At 40.2% G+C, this 23,644-nt stretch overlaps 1 protein-coding gene across 1 annotated transcript; it reads left to right on the top strand.

Annotated features, from left to right (window-relative positions):
• Positions 1-9,873: 9,873 nt before the first annotated feature.
• Positions 9,874-20,897, top strand: YIPF5 (Yip1 domain family member 5). Its single transcript, XM_074962093.1, has 6 exons — positions 9,874-10,021; positions 10,998-11,114; positions 15,188-15,360; positions 16,336-16,481; positions 19,559-19,740; positions 20,443-20,897. The coding sequence occupies exons 2-6, from the start codon at positions 11,008-11,010 to the stop codon at positions 20,603-20,605; spliced, it is 771 nt and encodes a 256-aa protein (XP_074818194.1). The 5' UTR covers positions 9,874-10,021; positions 10,998-11,007; the 3' UTR covers positions 20,606-20,897.
• Positions 20,898-23,644: the final 2,747 nt, after the last annotated feature.

The raw sequence follows: 23,644 nt of genomic DNA, 5'->3' as shown, positions 1-23,644 counted from the left end.
TGGTTATAATTCCAGCACTGTTATTCCATTCAGTTTCCACAGGCACAGTGCTTACTTTCCACAGGACTTCTCCTAGGAGAGCCAGCATTTAGATTTCATTGCAAGGCATGTCGTATAAGGGAGATTTGATAAAAGACTTCAACAGAACTAAAATCTGAATACAGTAATCTCACCAAGAGAGCATTACATAGCGGAGAGCTTCATAATAAAATAACTGTGAACATATTCCAAAAATGGAAACACAAAGGCAAAGAAAAATATTTAAATATTTAAAAAATAAAGGTTCACATTTTCTAAAGCTCATGTGCCCAGCTGGCAAGTGTTTAATCCCAATGTGCATATACAAGTCAGACTCGCATACACTGGGGATTGTAAGTGTTGGTAAGTGCTCAATTAACACATTTTCTGATCCTTATTACCATGCACATATTCAGCAACAATAACAAACCTGCAATTATGATTCATATCATTATGAATTCTCAGTTAAACTACCTCAGCTGGGGGTTTCCCTGTCTCTGCCCACATGGAAGCTCATCTTAGTCAGCAGTAAATGCTTGCTTCCTCCTGTACTAAATAGCTCTAGTTTTTATGAGAGGTCGTAAAAACAAACCCTAATTAACACAGCCTGAGAATATGCCCCTTCCCCTGGCCCTACAATGAGAAGGGGGAGAAAATGAGGACACTGGAAGAAGTAAACAGAGCAACTGGCAAAGGAATGCAAGATAAAGCTCTGAGGACAAATTAGCAACAGGCCAGCGGCAGCAGCGGTACAATGTGAGAGCACTGGAAACATAAACACAACACTAGAATAGTTCTGTAATATTTATATATCATTACATAAAAAACTACTTTAAAAGAATGTTACAGTTGCAAAGTTCAGCACTCCAAAGTTAAGGAATGCTAGAGATAAGGTGGCCTGTGCAAATTCAGTCCCTTTGTGCATATGCATTATGACACAGTCTTTAACTATAGGATCACACACTTTTTTTTTCCACTAGACTGTCTCTCCAAACTTGACCTCTTCTGTCCTTGGCCCCTCCAGCCTATCCATTTTCCTGCCTGTCTTCCCCCAAGCCTCTCTCAGCTCCTTGCCACAGATTGTCATAGCGCTCTCCACCCCTCCGCTGGCTCTTTGCCCCAGTCACCCTATGGCCACCTCATCTTCACAGATCCACATCCCAGTTCCAGTCCCCCTACCCCTTCAGCCACTTGTCCCAGTCCCCACTCCAGACTCTGAGTCTTCCTCATCTACCCCAGGCCTGGCTCCTCACTGTCACAGTTTGGGGTAACTACACCTTCAGCAGCCGTGATGGTCTGCACAAGGAATGCCCTCTCAGGCCTTCAGCCATCACCTCTCTGGGCAGGGTCCTCTATCTGTCTCCCTTTCAGATTTAAGCTTGCAGCCCTCTTGCACTTCAGTGTGTTTATCCCAGCAGATCTGACAATAGTCCAGGCCTAGATCCATCCTCTTTGGAGCCCCCATTCAGGTAGTTGAAAGCAGCTATCGAATCCGCCCTCATTCTTCTCTTCTGCAGATTAAATAATCCCAGTTCCCTCCGCCTCTCCTCATAAATCATGTGCTCCAGCTCCCTAATCATTTTTGTTGCACTCCGCTGGACTCTTTCCAATCTTCCACATCCTTCTTGTAGTGTGGGGCCCAAAACTGGACACAGTACTCCAGATGAGGCCTCACCAATGCTGAATAGAGGGGAATGATCACGTCTCTCGATCTGCTGGCAACGTGAAAAGGTGTCAGTGATGCGGCCCTCGGCCAATGTACTAGTCCTCATGTGGCCCTCATGGTGATTTGAGTTTGAGATCCCTGCTCTAGCCCATGGGCTGAAATAGGTATCCCAACCCTTCTACTCTACTTTTGTTGTGCGGAAGATTCACTGGATTCATATAAAGCAGATCCCATGGTCCCTCCCCCATGGTCTGCCCCAGACATATTTCACATTGACCTATGCAGGGGGTCTGACATGGACAACCCTTCCTGCACAGAGGAAGGTCCTCTTCCTGATTGAACTGGCATATTCACTCTCCACCATCCAAGCAAGGGGCTTCATGGGTGTGGCACGCTTGCACTGACTCTCCATATCAGAGTAATACTACTACGTGGAATTATGATGACCAATATTAAGCTTTACATTTTAATCCCAGTCCTCGTCAAATGGGTCACTAAAATAAAAAAATAACACTTAACAATAATTTAGCACTTTACAACTCCCCTTTCAGATAAATGGGTATTATTATTATTCTCATATTCCGGATGGAGAATCTGAGGCCCAGAGAAGTTGATGATGCAAATCAATAAGATTTCTAAAGGACATAAACCCAGATTCTCAAAGATATTTAAGTGCCTAACTCCCATTGAGGTGGGCCATAGTGACTATTAATTCATTATTTTAACTCCCGCTGGAGCCTGGTCTTGCATACTTGTGTATCCAAAACTTCCAATTAACTCAGGTGAGATTTAGATTATTATTATTATTATTTATTTGTACTGCAGTATCTCCTAAAGGCCTCAACCCCATTGTGCTAGGCACTATACAAACACACAATGCATGACTAAAGCAGGGTTGGGTTCATGATGAGCCACAATTTTGCAACATAACAGAATATATAAGATGCCTGTTTTCCACTGATGCACTGGAAATGCATAAGGCAAAATTTCATTAATAGGAGTCATCTACAGAAGTACATGCATCAACAGAAAAACAGACAGCTTTGACTTCTTCATGCTATCAAGTATGAAAATGAACTATCAGGAAGTGAGGGGGAAAAAACAAACCCAGCTCTGAGATCTCTGAAATGTAAAATAATTAACATTGACTATATGTTACTTGTGTGTGCGCATGGCATTCTGGAAATATGATGTAAATTAATCTCCGAATGCTTTACTAACCACTTTGTATTGTGTTTTCTATTTCTTTACTAGGTACTGAGACTTGACACTTTACCACATCTCTCTGTATGACTGCAAAAAACAAAAATTAAGTCCTGTAATTCAAACTGAAAGTTTAAAAAATATATAAAAAAGAGAAAGATTTTATCAGTTTGCAGAATCTGCAGTTCAAGTTTATGTGATCCTTCTTATTGACACATGGAGTTATGGGAAAGATAGTGTCTGCAAGACTATAAATCAGACATCTGCAAATCCCAAACTCATGCTCTGATGGAAAATGGAAGATTTAAACATGCAGTAAAACCAGGCGAGACATATTGATCAAAGAACACTCTGCAACATCCATCACACAGTATAAAACAGGAGGAAATAACAATTCCACGTGAACACAAACATTTTGGTGATTTAACGGATTCACAAAAAATTGTTCCAGGCAATGTCCCAAATAAAGACTTAAATCTGGGTACAAGTATGTTCTTAGCACATTTTGATTAATAAACATCACCATTTCTGACAAACTCTTACTTGCATGAGTAGTCGCCTCACTGGTTTCAATAATGTTATTCACACGAAGAAAGGTTTGCAAGATTAAGACCTTTGGTATCCACAGCAACATCAAAAGAAAACTGTATTCTTCACTCATGAGGAATGGGGAATCTTCTTTCAAAACACTGACATAAATATCACAATAAGTCTCTAAAATCATTGTTTAAAAAACTCTTTTAATACATGTATTGTCTGTTCATCCCTGAGTTACTGCCCTTACATGTTGTAAATCAGCCATTTCAGAAACTGAAGAAAAAATGAATTAAATACTACTCAGTAGAAAATGTATTGACTAAAATTTTATTTAAATTTCAGTCACTAACTATACACACAGAAAGAAAATCACAAGTGCATCATTAGCTGGCTAAGACAAGGCTTGAAATGTATTACAGTTACACCATTCACAATACTGCACTTAAAAATCTCTCAGGCTTCTTCTAATAGACCAAAAAAAATTGATCATACACCCAGTCAGTTCAATGGGAGTTTCAAAGGCAACCTCAATAGCAGCAGAGTAGGGGCCAGGAATATTGAAAGCATTATAATTCTGCATTAAAAATGTCCATAGGATTAAATTCCCAAGCAATTCCTTAGTGCAGGAGGAGGCTTGTGTATAAAATATAAAGGGGAAAATTTCAATTGTAGTTTTCCTGATGGGTTTTTTTGTTTGGTTGGTTATACCAGGTTAGTTTTTGCATCTTTTTTGCATCTATAACAGCAAAACAAAACATTTATGTTATATGAGGGCAATATTTCTTTAATACCAAAACTTGTGATTCAATAACCTAAAAAAGTAATGAAATCTAAAACCAGGCCATTTCAAGCCATTACATTTTAAGAAAAACTCTTCACCAACTCCAGTGGGGTTCTGCTTATCACTTGATGGCACACTATTTCCCATGACTTCTTTTTAATATGAAATTACCAATTATTGAAAAATATCACACTTACAGGCAGACAGGATCTCTTAACCTGACAGGGTGATTTCTGTTGTTGTGGTTTGAGTTCTGTATAAATAACAGCTGGAGAATTTTTCTGTTTAAAGAAGGTTACGCATGAGGTCAATCTCAGAAGATGATCAAAACAAGCAACCTTATTTATGATGCATAAGTAGCATGAGCCAGTGATATAAGCACAGGCTTAGACACTCCTGAGTTCTAATTCTGGTCCTTGATGCTAACTTTCTTTAACCCCAGAGGTTAGCCTCTTTCACCTCTCTGCCTAAGTTTCCCAGCCTGTAAAATGGAGATAAAAAAAATTTCATATACCTAACAGGTTTCGTATGAAGATTAACTAGTTAGTGTTCTAACACTACAATACATATTGTTATTAAGTGAAGGGTGAATTTGTTAAAACAAGATGTCACTGTTAATTTTTGTCTCATTAAGAACAGCTGCTTCTGACCATCTATCTAATGGCTGTTTCACAGCCTTTTTGGAAGGAGTTAATGGCATAATACTGGAAAGAATTAACAAACAAAATATCCCCAGTTAGTAATTGGCATGTGTCATAAATATAAAGGGAAGGGTAAACACCTTTAAAATCCCTCCTGGCCAGAGGAAAAGCCCTTTCACCTGTAAAGGGTTAAGAAGCTAGGATAACCTCGCTGGCACCTGCCCAAAATGACCAATGAGGAGACAAGATACTTTCAAAAGCTGGAGGGGGGGGGGAACAAAGGCTCTCTCTGTCTGTGTGATGCTTTTGCTAGGGACAGAACAGGAATGGAGTCTTAGAACTTAGTAAGTAATCTAGCTAGATATGCGTTAGATTCTGTTTTCTTTAAATGGCTGAGAAAATAAGCTATGCTGAAGGAAATGTAGATTCCTGGTTTTGTGTCTTTTTGTAACTTAAGGTTGCCTAGAGGGATTCTCTATGTTTTGAATCTAATTACCCTGTAAGGTATTTACCATCCTGATTTTACAGAGGTGATTCTTTTACTTTTTCTTCTACTAAAATCCTTCTTAGGCTTGGCCAGTTATTACAGACAATTTGTACTGCTATACAGCCAAATCGCCGCCCCACTGACAGACCTAACTAAAAAGAAACAGCCAAATGCCGTTCAGTGGACCGAAGAGTGTCAGAAGGCCTTTAACCAGCTTAAAGCGACACTCATGTCTGACCCTGTACTAAAGGCCCCAGACGTTGACAAACCATTCCTAGTAACCACAGATGTGTCCGAGCGTGGCGTGGGAGCAGTTTTAATGCAGGAAGGACCGGATCAAGAATTCCACCCTGTAGTGTTTCTCAGCAAGAAGCTGTCTGAGAGGGAAAGCAACTGGTCAGTCAGTGAAAAAGAATGTTACGCCATTGTCTACGCTCTGGAAAAGCTACGCCCATATGTTTGGGGACGGCGTTTCCACCTGCAAACCGACCATGCTGTGCTACAGTGGTTTCATACCACCACAGGAAATAACAAAAACCTTATTCGGTGGAGTTTAGCTCTCCAAGATTTTGATTTCGACATCGAACACATCTCAGGAGCTTCTAACAAAGTGGCTGATGCACCCTCTCGTGAAAGTTTCCCAGATTCAACTGGTTAAAATCATCCTTGAGATGTGGAAAATATTGTTAGTCTTCATACAGTTGGTAGTATATTTAGAGGTGTATGTGTCTTATTAACTCTGTTTTCTCCTAGAACTCCAGGAAGAAATCACAGCCAGCGTTTCACCCTATCTGTGATTTGGGGGGCGTGTCATAAATATAAACGGAAGGGTAAATACCTTTAAAATCCCTCCTAGCCAAAGGAAAAACCCTTTCACTTGTAAAGGGTTAAGAAGCTAGGATAACCTCGCTGGCACCTGCCCAAAATGACCAATGAGGAGACAAGATACTTTCAAAAGCTGGAGGGAGGGAGAAACAAAGGCTCTCTCTGTCTGTGTGATGCTTTTGCTGGGGACAGAACAGGAATGGAGTCTTAGAACTTAGTAAGTAATCTAACTAGATATGCATTAGATTCTGTTTTCTTTAAATGGCTGAGAAAATAAGCTGTGCTGAATGGAATGTAGATTCCTGTTTGTGTCTTTTTGTACCTTAAGGTTTTGCCTAGAGGGATTCTCTATGTTTTGAATCTAATTACCCTGTAAGGTATTTACCACCCTGACTTTACAGAGGTGATTCTTTGTTACTTTTTACTTCTATTAAAATTCTTCTTTTAAGAACCTAATTGCTTTTTCATTGTTCTTAAGATCCAAGGGTTTGGGCCTGTGTTCACCTATGCAAATTGGTGAGGATTTTTGTCAAGCCTTCCCCACGAAAGGGGGTGTAGGGTTTGGGGAGGATTTTGGGGGGAAAGACGTTTCCAAGCGGGCTCTTTCCCGGTTATATATCTGTTAGACGCTTCATGGTGGCAGCAATAAAGTCCGAGGGAAAAAGGAAAATAGTTTGTACCCTGGGGAAGTTTTAACCTAAGCTAGTAAAAATAAGCTTAGGAGGTTTTCATGCAGGTCCCCACATCTGTACCCTAGAGTTCAGAGTGGGGAAGAAACCCTGAGAGCATGCTTATTGGCAGCCTCAGCAAAGATGCCAAAGAATGAACAGGCAAGGAAAATAAACTAATCTCTATTCTCTAGACGTGGTTCCACCATGTCAGGGTTGAGGCACATTGGTGGAGTCATCATGTGGGGGAAGCTTGCTCTGCCACAACACATGCTATAACTTTGCATAAAGATAGGATTTCTGAGCCTGGTTCCGATGTCATTTATCCCAGGGTAAACCAACAATGTCAATGTCGTTACAACAGAATGAAAACAGTCTTGTGATCAGAATCAGGCTTTCAGTTTCCAGTGTTGTAATTTTATCAACACTTGATTCACTTTAAAAAGTGAAAATAGCCACTAATATTGGCAATGTTGTTCTGGGTCTCCAGCTTGCAATGTTTACACATTAATAACATCTTTGTTTACAATATGTGACAAGACATCAAATGAAATGCCCACAATCCCACTGGTATAACCAACATTTTCATTATGTCTGTGAAAATCTCTTCCTAAAAAAACTCTCCAGGGTTCCTATTATGGAGTCTGTCTTGGATCACCAGAAGCTGCAGCTAGTCCTGGTAATACTGTATCCTGGAAGACTAATACATGCTGGCACTCTTAAAGACAAATACTGAATCCTGTTAAATTCTGATGATAACCAGCAGAAATTTGTTTATAACACTGTGGGAAGCAGTGGCAAAAAGAATACTGAGCAGTTCTAATTAAAAAGCCCTAGCAACCTGAGCAAACTGTTATTATATGTGTGTACTAGTGATATATGTAGTGTTACCCTCCTTCTGTGAAAGTTTACTGTAATTCACATTATACAATGTTAGTTAAAACATTTTAGATCTGCATTTAATCTTTTTTTCTTCTGCAATGAAATCTTGTTTTCTCCTATGCAGAAATACACAATGATTTTTCCAACCTATTATTTCATAAGTGCTACCATCTCATAATAAGTTAATATGTTCAGTCACTCATGGAAAAATACAAGCAGGTAAATGAAAAAATTAAAAAGATAAATTTTACAAAAATCAGCACATTTTGAACCCAGGGAGTTAGATAATTAACTTTCTGAACCAATTACTATTGTTCTTTTAATATCATGGAAAGTACAAGAAGTTTGCAAAAAATATATGATCATTAAAATGAAAAAACAAAAACCTGAAACCTAAACTACTCCTCCCTGAAACAATCAAGCAGAGGTGAGGTGGTGAGGGGGAGGTCACATGCTTGCCCAGATTGCTGCCAGGGTTGTTTTTTCTTTTCCCCCAAGGGGAGTGGGTTCAGAATTGAGCCCTCCCCCATCAACAGTTACCTGTGGCCTCTGCAATCATGTCAGTTACCATAGGCAAATCTCATTTCAATCACTAGTAAAATAATGAAACCATCAGAGAGAAAGGAAAGGATACCAGAACCATAACTAGTAAACATCTCCAAACAGTGAGATCTATTGGGCTGTAGAACACTCTCTCAAAAGAAGCCCCAAAACTTCAGTAATTTAAAACAGGGTGAGCAAATCATACCACAGGGAACAATAAACAAGAACCTTGTTTATGCGATAGAGTCCCCCCAAACAATAGTTTATCTCACAGAGATCTCTTTCCCAGTTGCAGGTATACTTTTAATACAGTTTTCAGAGTAGCAGCCATGTTAGTCTGTATTTGCAAAAAGAAAAGGAGTCCTTGTGGCACCTTAGACTAACATTTATTTGAGCATAAGCTTTTGTGAGCTACAGCTCACTTCATCGGATGCATTCAGTGGAAAATACAGTGGGGAGATTTATATACACAGAGAACATGAAACAATGGGTGTTACCATACATACTGTAACCAGAGTGATCACTTAAGGTGAGCTATTACCAGCGGGGGGGAGGGGGAACCTTTTGTAGTGATAATCAAGGTGGGCGGTTTCCAGCAGTTGACAAGAATGTCTGAGGAGGGGGGTGGGGGAGGCAGATAAACATGGGGAAATAGTTTTACTTTGTGTAATGACCCATCCACTCCCAGTCTCTATTCAAGCCTAAGTTAATTGTATCCAATTTGCAAATTAATTCCAATTCAGCAGTCTCTCCTTGGAGTCTGTTTTTGAAGTTTTTTTTGTTGAAGTATTGCCACTTTTAGGTCTGTAATCGAGTGACCAAGGAGGTTGAAGTGTTCTCCAACTGGTTTTTGAATGTTATAATTCTTGACATCTGATTTGTGTCCATTTATTCTTTTATGTAGCGACTGTCCACTTTGACCAATGTACATGGCAGAGGGGCATTGCTGGCACATGATGGCATATATCACATTGGTAGATGTGCAGGTGAACGAGCCTCTGATAGTGTGGCTGATGCAATTAGGCCTTATGATGGTGTCCCCTGAATAGATATGTGGCCACAGTTGGCAATGGGCTTTGTTGCAAGGATGGGTTCCTGAGTTAGTGGTTCTGTTGTGTGGGGCGCTGGTTCGTGCTGGACATTTCCATTTGTTGTCACACAGCTAGAAACCTGCGTGCAAGAAGGGGAATCGAGGTGCCGCGGAGAACAGCATGAGGTGAACACCCAACCCAAGCACTCCAGGGACGACAGGAGGGGGACCCAGACGGTGCCTTGCGCCTTCCCGCCAAAGAGGGGGAGAGGCGCTGTGTGAATTGACCAACTGGAGCCGGGCAGGAATCCCAATCCCCTCCCCCACCCGAGCTCCCTGGGCAGCCTCCACCCCTCCCCCACTCCTTGCCGAAATTTCATGGTTTCCAACCAAAATACACCTAAGGGCAGCCAGCACCTCCCCCACCCATCCCTCTTCTCCTACCCTTCTTCCCGCCTTCCCCTGTCCCCTCACGCAAGCCCTCCGCGCAACCCCCGCACCGTAACCCCCAGGGCGCCAGACACGCTCCACGGCGCACGCGCAACCGGCACCACCCGAGAGACGTTACGGCGCGTGCTCAGTCACTCGGAGGTCTCGGGGACGGCCGGAACCGCCGCTGCGCATGCCCCGTCCCGCTTGATCCGGAAGTGGTTCGTTTGTTTCGTGACACGTCGCAGCGGAGGAGGCTGAGGGCCGGCAGCCGGGGGGATTCTCTCAGCGCTGCGAGGAGGGGTTGCCAGGTCAGTTTGCGGAAAGGTAGCGGCCGCTCCCCTCACGGGGAGCCCTTTCCCCAGCCCACCCCAGCCTCCCTGGCGCTGCCCCGCTCCTCCCCGGGCCTCGACCCACCCCGTCCCGGGGCTCCGAGCTGCTGCCTCCCAGCGGGAGGTTGGGTCGGGGTCCCCTCTTTCCAGAGGGGAAAGCTGAGACACAGAGGCGTGAGGTGATTGGCCCCGGGTTACTACTGCGAGGCCGTGGCAGGAATGGCGGGTGGGCGCCGGCTCCGGGCGTGCGGATTGGGGCGTCAGGGCCGCGAACGGGCGCTGGGAGCCACACGCCTGTTGTTGTTGTTGTTACTTAAAGCTGCGCCTCGTGCTTGTAATGCTGGAAACGCAGCGAGGTTTGTGGTGTAGCTTCCTGGCTGTATAGCGCCTGTTGTTGCTTGGCCCGCTTGTTAAAGCATCCCCATTGTAACTATTAATCGTTACTGGTGACACGTTTAACTTATGTATTAGTGACTGTGGAAAGAAACACTCCTCCTATATCCATTGTAATCTACGTTTTGAGCTCTTATGGCATTGTAAAATGTTATACATTTACACACACACATAGATCACAGGTTTCAGACTAGCAGCCGTGTTAGTCTGTATCCGCAAAAAGAAAAGGAGTCCGTGGCACCTTAGAGACTAACCAGTTTATTTGAGCATAAGCTTTCGTGAGCTACAGCTCACTTCATCGGATGCATTACACAATCTTCTAAAGTATCACATATATTAGAGGGGTCAGTATCCACAAAAACAAGGAGGAGTCTGGTGGCACTGCAAAGACTAACAGATTTATTGGGGTATTACAATCATTTTCAGAGTGTTCTTGAGTTTGCCTTCTTTCTAGCAAATATTTGTCCCTAATCGCATCAACAATTTATTAGAGTTGTATGACAGCCAGAGGCCAGAGTAACCCTTTGTGACTCATACAAGCTTTGATGTTCTTATTTTACAGATAATTTGCAATGTCTGGGTTTGACAATTTCAATACAGATTTCTACCAAACAAGTTATAGCATTGATGACCAGGCACACTCCTATGATTACAGTGGAAGCGGAGAACCATACAATAAGTAATTTGTACATTTTTTTTCCATTCTCTAACTTATATAGTATTAGTTTATCATGTCTATGATTGCATTTCTTTATATGTCTAACACTTAAACACACACAAACAACAAAACCGTTCCAGATAAGAATGGCCATACTGGGTTAGACCAGTGGTCCATCTAGCTCAGTAACCTGTCTTCTGACAGTGACCAATGCCCAGTGCTGCGGCAGGAATGAACACAATAGCAATTATGAGTAATCCATCCCCTGCCATCCACTCCCAGTTCCTGGAAGTCAGAGGCTAGGGACGCCTGGAGCATGGGGTTGTGTCCCTAACCATCTTGGCTAATACCCATTGATGTACCTATCCTACATGGACTTATCTAATTCTTTTTTGAATTCAGTTATAGTTTTGACCTTCACAACATCCCCTGGCAACAAGTTCCACAGGTTGACTGTGCGTTGTATGAAGAAAAACTTCCTTTTGTTTTAAACCTGCTGCCTATTAATTACATTGGGTGACCCCTGGTTCTTGTGCTGTGTAGGAGTAAATAATACTTCCTTATTCACTTTCTTCACACCATTCATGATTTTATAGACCTCTATCGTATCCGCCCTTAGTCATCTTTTTAACAAATTGAAAAGTCCCCATCTCTTTAATCTCCTCTCATATGGAAGCTGTTCCATACCCTTAATCATTTTTGTTACCCTTCTCTGCACCTTTTCCAATTCTAATATATGTTTTTTTGAGATAGGGTGATGCACACAGTATTTAAGATATGGCTGTACCATGATTTATATAATGGCATTATGATATTTTCTGTCTTATTGCTCTCTTTCCAAATGGTTCCTAACATTCTGTTAGCCTTTTTTGACAGCCACTGCACACTGAGCAGATGTTTTCAGAGAATGGGGGGGAAACGGTAGATGTGGTATTTCTTGACTTGAGTAAAGGTTTTCATACTGTCTTGCATGACCTTCTCGTAAACAAACTAGGGAAATATAACCTAGATGGAGCTACTATAAGGTGGGTGCAGAACTGGTTGGAACACCATTCCCAGAGAGAATTTATTAGTGGTTCACAGTCAAGCTAGAAGGGCTTATCAAGTGGGATCCCGCAGGGATCGGGTCTGGGTCTGGGTCTGTTCAATATCTCATCTATGATTTATATAATGGCATAGAGAATACACTTATAAAGTTTGCAGATGATACTGTACCAAGATGGGAAGGGTTGCAAGTGCTTTGGAGGATAGGATTACAATTCAAAATGATCTGGACAAATAGTCTGAAATTCAATAAGGACAAATGCAAAGTACTCCACCTAGGAAGGAACAATCAGTTGCACACATGCAAAATGGGAAATGACTGCCTGGGAAGGAGTATTGCAGAAATGGATCTGGAAATCATAATGGATCACAAGCTAAATAGGATACAACAGTGTAACACTTGCAAAAAAAAAGCAAACGTCATTCTGGGATGTATTAGCAGGAGTGTTGTAAGCAAGACACGAGAAGTAATTTTTCCACTCTACTCCTCACTGATTAGGCTTCAAGTGGAGTATTGTGTCCAGTTCTGGGTGCCACATTTCAGAAAAGATGTGGACAAACTGGAGAAGGTCCAGAGAAGAGCAACAAAAATTATTAAAGGTCTAGAAAACATGACCCATGAAGGAAAACTGAAAAAATTGGGTTTGTTTAGTCTGGAGAAAAAGAGACTGAAGGGGGACATAACAGTTTTCAAGTACATAAAAGGTTGTTAAAAGGAGGAGGGTGAAAAATTGTTCTCCTTAACCTCTGAGGATAGGACAAGAAGCAATGGGCTTAAACTGCAGCAAAGGGCAGTTTAGGCTGGACATCAGGAAATACTTCCTAAATGTCAGGGTAGTTAAGCACTGGAAAAAGTGCCTAGGGAGGTTGTAGAATTTGTCATTGGAGATTTTTAAGAACACTTGTCAGGTATGGTCTAGATAAAGTACGCAGGCCTGCTGTGAAGTGCAGAGGACTGGACTAGAAGACCTCTCAAGGTCCCTTTTAGTCCTACAGTTCTGTGATTGTATGAAGTAGCAATAATGACGCCAAGATTTTTTTTTTTTTGAGTGCTAACAGCTAATTTAAATCCCATTATTTTGTGTATATATAGTTGGGATTATGTTTTCCAATGTGTATTTGTCAGCAGTGAATTTCATCTGTCATTCTGTTGTCCAGTTATCCAGTTTCGTGAGATCCCTTTGTAAATCTTCATAATCTGTTTTGGATTTAACTATTTTGAATAATTTTGTATCATCTGTAAATTACGCCACCTCACTGTTTACCCCTTTTTCCACATCATTTTTGAATATGTTAAACAGCACTGTTCCCAATACAGATCCCTAGGGGACAGTCCTATTTACCACTCTCCATTCTGAAAAATGATAATTTATTCCTACCTTCTGTTTTTTAACCATTTACTGATCCTTGAGAGGACCTTCCTTCTTATCCCGTGAATGCTTACTTTGCTCAAGAGCCTTTGGTGCAGGAACCTTGTCAAAGGTTTTCTGAAAGTCCAAGTGCACTATATCCACTGGATCACCCTTGTTCACATGTTTGTTGACACCCTTTAAAAAATTCTAATAGATTTGTGAGACGTGATCTCCCTGTACAAAAAGCCGTATTGACTCTTCCCCCAACAAATTGTGTTCATCTATGTGAGAAGGCATGTCGGCTTAGAAAGGGGAATTTCTGTGTGGGTGGGGGAAAAAGGGAAGAGAAGTAAATGTGTTAGTGCTCCTTCAGGAGGGTCCAGAGGATCAGAGTGCTGCAGAGGTGTCTGAGTTTTCCTCCCATAGGGGTGGAAAAGGAGATTTGATTGTGGAGGGTCCCTTCTGGGCGTGGGTTTTGAGCAGATGGAGACAGGGAAATTACAGACCCTTGTAATGAAATTATTCATTTTTTCTTAAATGTCTCTGTACAGTCTTGGCAGTTTCTTTCATTGATGTGCAGAAAGAACTTATTAGCATTAAATTATACAATGTACTTACATTTACATAATGAGTAAAGAGACCTATTGAAGAACTCTATTAGATATACATTTATTTTTATGTAACATCTATAAGAGGAGGTTTCTCAGAAGTGATTAGGTACCCCTCTGGGTGTCACAGTAGTGATCCTTTGCTGGTGAATTTTTGCAGTACTAGTTTCAGGCTACCTGTGAGATAGTAAAGTGTTAAAATCATTTTGTTTTGAAGTGTGTGGGCGCAAGCTGCTTGTATTCAAACAGCTTGTATTCAAAAGTGCAAACTTGACATAGAATTAGTCTTCTGTGACCAGAGTTTGAGAAAATTTGAGTTAGAAAGTGAAATATTATTTTCATCTGCATGTGTCATGATGGTAGATGTCATAATGTGTGCTTATGCTCTGAATGTCATAATCCTCATCATATGTATGCTAGGAGTGGTATCTGATACAATTGCTATATGGGAAGGGGGAAAATAGTCAATTTGACTAGGCTGTCTTTCAACTCTATGAAAATATCATATGGGAAGCTCAAATAATATGAAGACTTTGGATCTCCTTTCAAGATTGAGCTCTGTTAAATATAGGATTTAATACTGAGTATAAATTCATGCTGTCATTTGATAAATTATAGGAGTGAGATATACAACTGAAGGGGCTATATTTGGATTGACAAATACCTTTTGCTAGTCTTCTGTAGGCCCAATCTTGTCATATTTTCAAATTAAATGGGCTTGGATGGTTTTGGCCTGAAAATGCTACTACTTGGAGGCTTCTAAATTTTCTTATCATTATGTGATATCTGATGGTAAAAAGGTGTAAAAACTTATATTTGACCTGATTACTTAAATTAGAGAACTTGAGATAAGGAGTCCATAAACCCATATACCTTTTCAAGTCACACTTTACTCCTTGTGGTGCGTTGGGGTGAGTGCATCTGTGCAGCTACACATTTAGGGTGGGAGGAGTAATTAACTTCACTTTAAAAATTAGGTACACAAGATTATATGTTGTATACTAAGTTGTTATAGAAAGAGTGTCTTATGTGACTGGGTAAGGTTTAAAAAAACCTGTGCCTGCCAGTAATATTATTATGTTCTCCACAGACAATATAGTGGCTATGACTACTCTCAGCAAAGTGGATTTGTCCCTCCAGAGATGATTCAGCAACAGCAGCCTTACACAGGGCAGATTTACCAGCCAACACAAACATACACTCCAACTACAGCACAGTCTTTCTATGGAAGCAATTTTGAGGATGAGCCACCCTTACTAGAAGGTATAATTTGTTCTTTACTAGTCCTCTCCAAAACTGCCCCTAACTTTGGGGTAATCTAAGAAGTAAGGAATGTACTTTCTAGTTAACTAAAAAAAAAAAAATATTAGAAGTAATTGCATCTGTCATGCCTGCCTCTGAGTTCCCCTGCCAATTTCTCACTTTATAGTCACATTCTCTTATTTCTCTCCCCTGTTGGTTTCTGAAGGCCACACAAATTAAATGGGAAATTGACTGTACACGACATTATGTCAAATGGGGGAATAAAAGCATAGATTTTTTTCCTCAGTCTGTTATAAAAGCTGTTATTTGCAACAACAAAAGGTTAAGTTTTTTTAATTGATAGTGCCTCTTTAATTATAAATAACTGACTTCGGTGTTTAGAACCCAAATTCTTATTTGAAGAAAGGAGTAATAAATGTGTAGGATATGTCCTACATAGAATACAAGGTGCTGGAATTGATACATATTGAGAATACTTGGACTAATAGCAGGATTTTTCACCTTCTCTATATATTATACTCTCAGTGAGAGCTTAAGACAAATTACCTTTCCTGTTACTAAATGACAAGGGAATTACTAAGCAAAATTTGTTTACTAATCTACATAGATAGCGTCCCATTCCTTGAGTTGGTAAATCAAATCTGTACCATGCAGAGGGTCACTCTTAGAATCAATCCTGTTTTAGAAGCAATCCCAAGGGGTTCTGATTGCAGAATCTGGGCCTTAGAGACTAGCAGTTCCTCATTCCTGAGTAGTTGAGAAATGGAGTGCCACGGAGACAGTGCGCTCAACCGCCTAAAGGAGAAATGGAATGTCTTCTATCATTCTTTGGTCATCTAAGGAATAGTACTTGATAACCATCATGTCTTGCCTTCAGTCTGGAGCAGATTTGAAAGTGAAGGGGCAGGAAAATGGGGGCAAAGGAGAAATAAAAAGGAAAACAAATCTTCATAATTTTTTTCATGTAACCTGTAGAATTAGGGATCAATTTCGACCACATCTGGCAGAAGACACTAACAGTTCTACACCCATTAAAAGTAGCAGATGGCAGCATCATGAATGAAACTGATTTGGCAGGACCAATGGTCTTCTGTCTTGCCTTTGGAGCCACGTTATTGCTGGTAAGATACACCTTAATATTTTGCAATCTGTATCGTAGTCCAAAAACATTGAGAAAATCTAAATTATTCTTGGGGGTCTCATAAGAATGTCCATGGCCTGGAAGTCACAAAACAGGTCTTGACCAAGGATTTGTGGCTCATTAGTACATGATTTTGGGCCTGATTCAAAGCCCCTTGATGGAAGTCTTTCCATTGTTCTCACCATGCTTTGGGTCAGGCCCTTCAAGTAATGTGCCATGTTTCTTTATATAGTGGCTTCTTTGCATATCTTCCTTTTGTGAATATGGCTTCTGTTGTCATGAAGACTGAGGACCATAGTCGCAATATTTGGGGTGGGGAGTTTCAGATGACTCATTGTCCTTGGTTTTATAAAGTTAAATCTTCAATTTCTTCAATCTGGTACAAATCAAGATGTGTTGTTTGCTGTCAAACACAGGTTCAATAGAATTTAATTGTTTTATTTGCACAAAATGTTTTAATTTGGTTGCCTTATCCATAGTTTTGGCTCTTGGTACATATTCCGTTTATACATTTAGTAGCTGTTTCTATCATGCCAGTTTCTGATGCACTGAAATTTTACTTCGGGTTATTCTAGTATTTCTTTGTTCAGTATACTTAGTTTATTGTTGGTAGTTTTTCCTTTAGCTGATTGTCTTTAAGAAAAAAATTACCAATAAAGGAGGTTCACAATTATTCAATTACTTTTTAAAATTATATTGATGTGGTTGACATTAGACATGGTTGACACCACCAACAATGTCAGCATTATTAAACATGATTTACCACCAGTTCAGCAAAACAATGGCCAAAACTGTTAACATTTGCTGATTGACCTATAGGCTTTGATGGGAACAGGCCTGTGGTCTCCAACCTTTTCACACCCAAGATCACTTTTTGAACTTAAGGGCAACCCAGGATCTACCCTGCCCCTTCCCCAAAGCCCTGCCAGGCTCACTCCATCCCTCGCTCTCCCCCCACCCTCACTCACTCTCTCTGGGCTGGAGTTGGGGTTCAGGAGGGGGTGCAGGCTCTGGGCTGGGGCCGAGGGGTTTACAGTATGGGAGGGGGCTCCGGACTGAGCCTGGGGCAAGGGGTTGGGATGCAAGAGGGGGTGAGGGGTGCAGGCTCTGGGAGGGAGTTGGGGTGCAGGAGGGGGCTCTGGTCTGGGGCAGAGTGTTGGGGTGCAGGGTGCTGGCTCTGGGAGGTGGGTCAGAGCTGGGGCAGGGAATTGGGGTGCAGGAGGGGCTGGGGTGCTGGCTCCAGGAGGGGGCTCAGGTTTGGGGTGTGGCCTACCACTGGGCGGCACTTACCTTGGGCAGCTCCCAGTCGGCAGCGCAGTGAGGCTAGGGCAGGCTCCCTGCCTACCCCAGCCTGATGCATTCCCGGAAGGGGCCAATGTGCCCCTGCAGTTCCTGGGACGGGGGTGGTTGCCATGTGGCTCCATGTGCTGCCTCTCTCTGCAAGCGCCGCCCCCGCAGCTCCCATTGGCCACAGCTCGCCGTTCCTGGCCAATGGGAGCTTTGGGGGCGGTGTTTGCAGGCAGGAGCAGCTCACAGAGGGAGACCCTTGCGTCCCCCCCACCCCACCCCCCCGGGCTGCGCTGACCGCTTCCAGGAGCGGTGTGGCACTGGGACAGGCCCCCTGCTGTACCACCGGAGATTGTGTTCGACTGGGAGATTCTCTAGAATCGACCAGTCGATCGCAATTGACCAGTTGGTGACCACTGCTACAGGTGTTTTGCCATTAAACTGAATTGGAATAAGATTGGCAGAGATCCTGGGAGTCAATCTGACCCAGGGGAAAATTCCTTCCCGACCCCAAATATAACGATCAGTTAGATCCTGAGCATGTGGGCAAGACCCACCAGGGAAAGAATTCTCGGTAGTAACTCAGAGCCCTCCCCCTTTAGAGTGAAGAAAGTAACCACTTGTGTGTGTTACCAGTTTGAGAATGAATTGAAAACTAATCTGCAATTGGTTAAGACGATTGAAAATACACTGAAATGAAAACAGCTGAGAAATTGGCATATTGGAGGATATTACAATGGTGGTAATCACTTAACAAAACTCAGGATTCTGTTTATTGAATGTCTTGAATTTATTGCCGTTTCAGTCACTTGGCTGATCCTGCATCTGAACAGCACTGCTTTTGGGTCCAGAATTCAGAGTGTCACAGCCTGCTTTTCCCAGATATTTCACTATATCTGTACAGCATTCAGTCATTTGGTACAGTTTTCTTGGACTGTCTAAAAATTAAAGAATGACTTCCCTGTGCTTCAACACTGTAGTTCAAACATTTTCCTGTCTGCCAATCTAATGCAGTCACGCAGCTCTGTCCATATTGGATGCATTCTTAAGCTGGGTCTCCAAGTCGTGCTCTGAGAGGATACATACCTAAATAAAATGGAATCAGATTTTTAAATAGTGTATTAACACTATTTTACAAGACCAAAAATAATTCTAGATGGGAAACAAAAAACTTGAAATATTTTATGATGATGAATTTACGCTGTGCCATAACTCTGCGTGGCACTTCACACAAAAAAATTTACTCCCTTAAGGCAAAAATCAAGCATCTGAATCATTGCTAGAGATGGAAAGAGTTATGTCACATGCAGCATTTTTCAGTGCATTGCTAATTTACATTTTTTATTTAGCCTTTGATCATTGCTGCAGTAAAGGTGCTGATAAACTATTCAGATAATCCTCAGAGTAGGATCAACATACAAATATAATGGAGTAAATAGAGCGAAGTTGATAAGATTTTTGTAGCTCAGCTAGAACTACATGTTACATAAGCACACTAAGTTTGCAGCTGGTTAGATGCACCACCTTTTGTAATTGAAAACTGATATGGTAAATATGCCTATTGGACATTTCGGTATACAAGTACTCTGTTTGGATTGTTTGTGGGATACCTTTCTTAATCCTCTTCATCTTTATCCCTAAATCCTACTTCAGATTCATCCCTAGGTCAAAGATTACCACAATTTTATACTCTCCTTATTTGTAAAATGCAGTATTTAGTCAACTTTAAGACAAAACATGTTTAACTTGTATTACTCCTCTCATCTTTAGGTTGGTAAAATTCAGTTTGGGTATGTGTATGGAATTAGTGCAATTGGATGTTTAGGAATGTTTTGCCTGCTGAACTTAATGAGCATGACGGGCGTCTCGTTTGGCTGTGTTGCTAGTGTCCTGGGATACTGTCTTCTTCCTATGATCCTGCTTTCCAGTTTTGCAGTTATATTTTCTTTGCAGTAAGTATCAATACTAACTATTTATAATAAAATCCTGCTTCCATATATTGTGGATTTTTCTCCCACTGGGGGGAAGTTCTCTTAGATGGAATTTATATTATATTAATAATGGATTTGTCAAATGAAGTAAACTCTTATACAGCATGAACACTTATTCACTATCCATTTTCAGTTATTACAAATTACTTTTAGATTCACATTATAGTATACTTCAAACATGTTTATTTGTCAAACAAGTTGTATATCAGGATATAGAAAACTTAAATGATTTAAGAAATATAGATTAAATTTTAATTAATGTTGACTCTGGAAAACTAAGTTAAATGCCCAACACACAAAATCACTAACTTCATTACTCATCACAGAAAGCTACTTGTACAGAAGTACAAAAGAACACCTTGTTTTGAGTTTACTCAGTTCTAAACCTTTTTGTACTTAGAACTTAATTTCTTTTTTTACTAGTCATTCTAAAATCTTTACTGAATAATAAATACTAATTTTATATGTACTGAAATTCCATGTACATTTTATTTAAAAACCCTCAATGATAAAATTCAGTATAAAGTTTTAAAACAATCAGCCTTTGAAGCATATTTAACTTACTAGAAAATATTCTAATTCCTGCATTCATCTAAGGATACACACACACACACACACACACACACACACCTTTTTAAACTGTTCTTTTCTTGTATGTTACAGGGGAATGATGGGAATTATTCTCACTGCTGGAATTATTGGATGGTGCAGTTTTTCTGCTTCCAAAATCTTCATTTCTGCCTTAGCAATGGAAGGACAACAGCTTCTAGTAGCATATCCCTGTGCTTTATTATATGGAGTCTTTGCTCTTATTTCTGTGTTTTGAACTGACTATTCTGATTACTGGACTTCAGTGGGCCAAACTGAAAGGAGAAAGGAGAAAAAAAAAAAACCCTTGGAACACTTAATTGGACTAGCAAACAGCTGCGTCGCTGCTATCATGCAAACTTAACTCTTGAATTGTCTGATGGAGCAATGGAAACAAACATGTCTTGTTCACTTTTATAGGACTCGTGAATACTGTTTGATTTGACCTGCGGTGTCTATAGCTTTAAGTTTTCATGCTTATACAGTTAAATATGTAATGTTTCTTTACCATTTCTACAGCCTTTAGAAAAGTAACTTTGGGGGTTTTTGGGAGGGTTGGGGGTGGGAGGAGAAGTGGGGTTGTAGTTATATTTGGTAGGTTTTCAATCAGCAAAAGTAAATGAAACTACAGTCATTGCAGTCTTTATTTAAAAAAAAAAAAAAAAAAAAACCCAAACAATCTTTGGCCAACCCAATTCCTGTCACCTCTATTGCAAAGAGTTTCTGAAGCAAGTTGACAATTGCATATTTTCTGTATTTTAACAAATACTCTTTAAGCTGTTATTTATACAATGTGTTGGTATTTCAGAATTCGATATGCAATTTAAATTGTTTAATTTGAAAACAAATCCTTTAGTCAAAAGTATACAAATAAATTTCAGACTTGAAATGTGAATGTGTTTAGATGTTAGCATCAGTTTAAGTGGTTATACCTTCTTGGGTTTACCAAGATTACTTGCAGGAGCTTGTTCTAATAATGCACATATTAATGGCTCCAGGGTAGACTTTTTTCTCTTTTTTTTTTCCTCTCTCTCTCTTTTTTTTTTTTTTTTTTTTTGGGGGGGGGGGGGGTATTTACTTCCAGGAAAAAAAAAACCCCACCATTTTGAAAAGCATATTAAAGTGTCATGGTTGTCAGTACTGTAGTTATTGTAAAGGTCATTTGATGCATATTGATTAAATTTTCCCCTAAATAATTTTGAGATGGTGCTGGAATTGACTTTCTAACCCTCTTTCTGCTTTATGGTTTTGAATGACCAGAATTAGAGAATTTCAGCTATTAAAATGAAATTGGAGCTTTCACATTGGAATAAACCACAACACTTAAATAAAACAGCAATACTCTCCCTTCTTCTGGTTACTCTTTTGATACATTTGAATTAGTTCTTTACTGTGCTTAATCTTGCAGTAAAAGCATAAACTTGTTTTTGGTGACAGTCAACTCTCAGACTCAGCATTGTCATAATTTCATGGAAAAAAAATAAGTAGGAAAGGGAAGATGGGTAGTGTTAGTTTATACACTTTTTTGTTTATTTTTTAAAACATGCATGAAAGAAACCATTCTAATTTTGTTTTACACACTTGTGGTTATGAAATTCTTCTTTCTAGGGGCAGAGTCTGCTTTAAAGATTCAAATTCTGTCCCTGTTTTGGAAATATTTCTTGGTGAAATGGTAAAAGCTCTTACCAAATACAAGTTCTTGGCTGAGATTTTGCTCTTACGGTGGTGTAAATCTGGAGTAACAGTTGACTGCATTGTAGTTACTCCAGTTTTGTACCAGTGTAACTATCAGATAGTGTAATCTACTTGTACAGTTTGAGTTAAATTGCAAATCAGATACATGTAGTTTTAAATACTTTTTGATAGGACTAAAAGAGGGAAAAAGACTTACCATTCAGCTGGTTTTTAGTATTGTAGAGAGAGGTTATAAAAATAGTATATTTGAAAACTTAAGCTTTGCATGTCTGGAAACTACAGTTCACTGCTTTCAGTAGCTGTTGTAAAAACTTGTGTAACTAAAATATTTTCTGGTATTCTTTCACTAGTCTTGCACAATGAATAGGAAGGGGTCTTCCCAGAAGGACTGCTCTGTGTAAGCATCAAGGCCAAGTTACTTATGTATTCCCTGGTGAGAAATATTAATACTACTCCATCTAACAGAAGCAAAGCTGTAATCTATTTTAATTTAAATGATTGTTCCACTTTTCCTTCTCTGCCCTAATAGTGTTTACATTTCAACAGTTTGCTTTCAGTTAATGCTCATGTGCCAAGGTAGTGCAGTCATCTTGGAAATAACTTCTTGAGAAACTGGCTGCACTTTTGAACCTTTTTCTGTTAAATTCAGTTGTTGAATACACAACGGTGGGTAAGTTCTGTGTTTGCAATAGGTCTTATTTTAAAGGGAGATTTAACAAAGCAATCGGGTACTAAAAGCTACTGCCATTTTCAATGCAAGCTCTAATCATAACATTGCAAGTGTCTTCTTAATGTTCCATGGATGGTGAGTTTTAAAGGGACCGTACAAGAGACATTTGTTAACCCTTCTCCCACTGTTGTGGGAAAGTGAGTTAGAGGTAACCATCTCACAGTAATATCTGTGGAAGTTGGGCCCGCTCTTCAGAGATGCTGAACATCCCATTCATGGCAGCTGCAAATGGGGAACTGTAGATGCTCCCATACTCACAAAAAGTAAGGAGAGAATTTTATCCTTGGCTTATCACATACTATTAATTCAGTGTGGCAGACTTCTCAAAACTGATTTGAAGTGTCATATAATACAGTATAGCTATATACTATGAGCCATACTAGATACACACATATATGCCTTAACTTTGAATTTCTTTTCATGAGAGTAGTTAAGATTGTCAACATAATCTTATTCTTTCAGTGCCTTATTACAAATTATCCAAACCAATATTAGGAAAATCCATTTTCTTGACTTTGCCATAAAGTTAAAAGCATTTTACTCAATATTTTCTAATTGGTTTTCATCATAGATGGAAAAACCACAGCTGCCCCAGTGCACAAAGTTCCTACTCTGTTTAATGAAGAACATTATCTGCGGATGGAGCACAATGTCCTGTGTTTCTGCAAGTAAATTAAAATGATTACCTTTTTAAATGAGAAGTAATTAATTACAGAACCGTTCCCCTAATAAATTTCAGAGCTCAAATACTTTGAGCACATTAGGTTCTAAAACTTGTATTGCATTTTTGAGAGCTAGACTAATTAGTCCTATCTTGAATATATAAATTGGTTAATGTTTGAAAACTAGCAG

This window comes from Natator depressus, chromosome 8 (genome assembly GCF_965152275.1).
Source record: "Natator depressus isolate rNatDep1 chromosome 8, rNatDep2.hap1, whole genome shotgun sequence".
Classification (NCBI taxonomy): domain Eukaryota; kingdom Metazoa; phylum Chordata; order Testudines; family Cheloniidae; genus Natator; species Natator depressus.
The sequence above is the reverse complement of the archived record's forward strand: the minus strand, read 5'-3'. Positions and strand labels throughout refer to the sequence as shown.

What these genes read in the sequence shown, in the direction of transcription:
- YIPF5 (XM_074962093.1), top strand. Translation starts at nt 11,008, where the DNA reads ATGTCTGGGTTTGACAATTTCAATACAGATTTCTACCAAACAAGTTAT. An exon ending in AGCGGAGAACCATACAATAA is followed by an intron (nt 11,115 to 15,187) that starts GTAATTTGTACA and finishes TGTTCTCCACAG; the next exon opens with ACAATATAGTGGCTATGACT. An exon ending in GCAGTTATATTTTCTTTGCA is followed by an intron (nt 19,741 to 20,442) that starts GTAAGTATCAAT and finishes TGTATGTTACAG; the next exon opens with GGGAATGATGGGAATTATTC.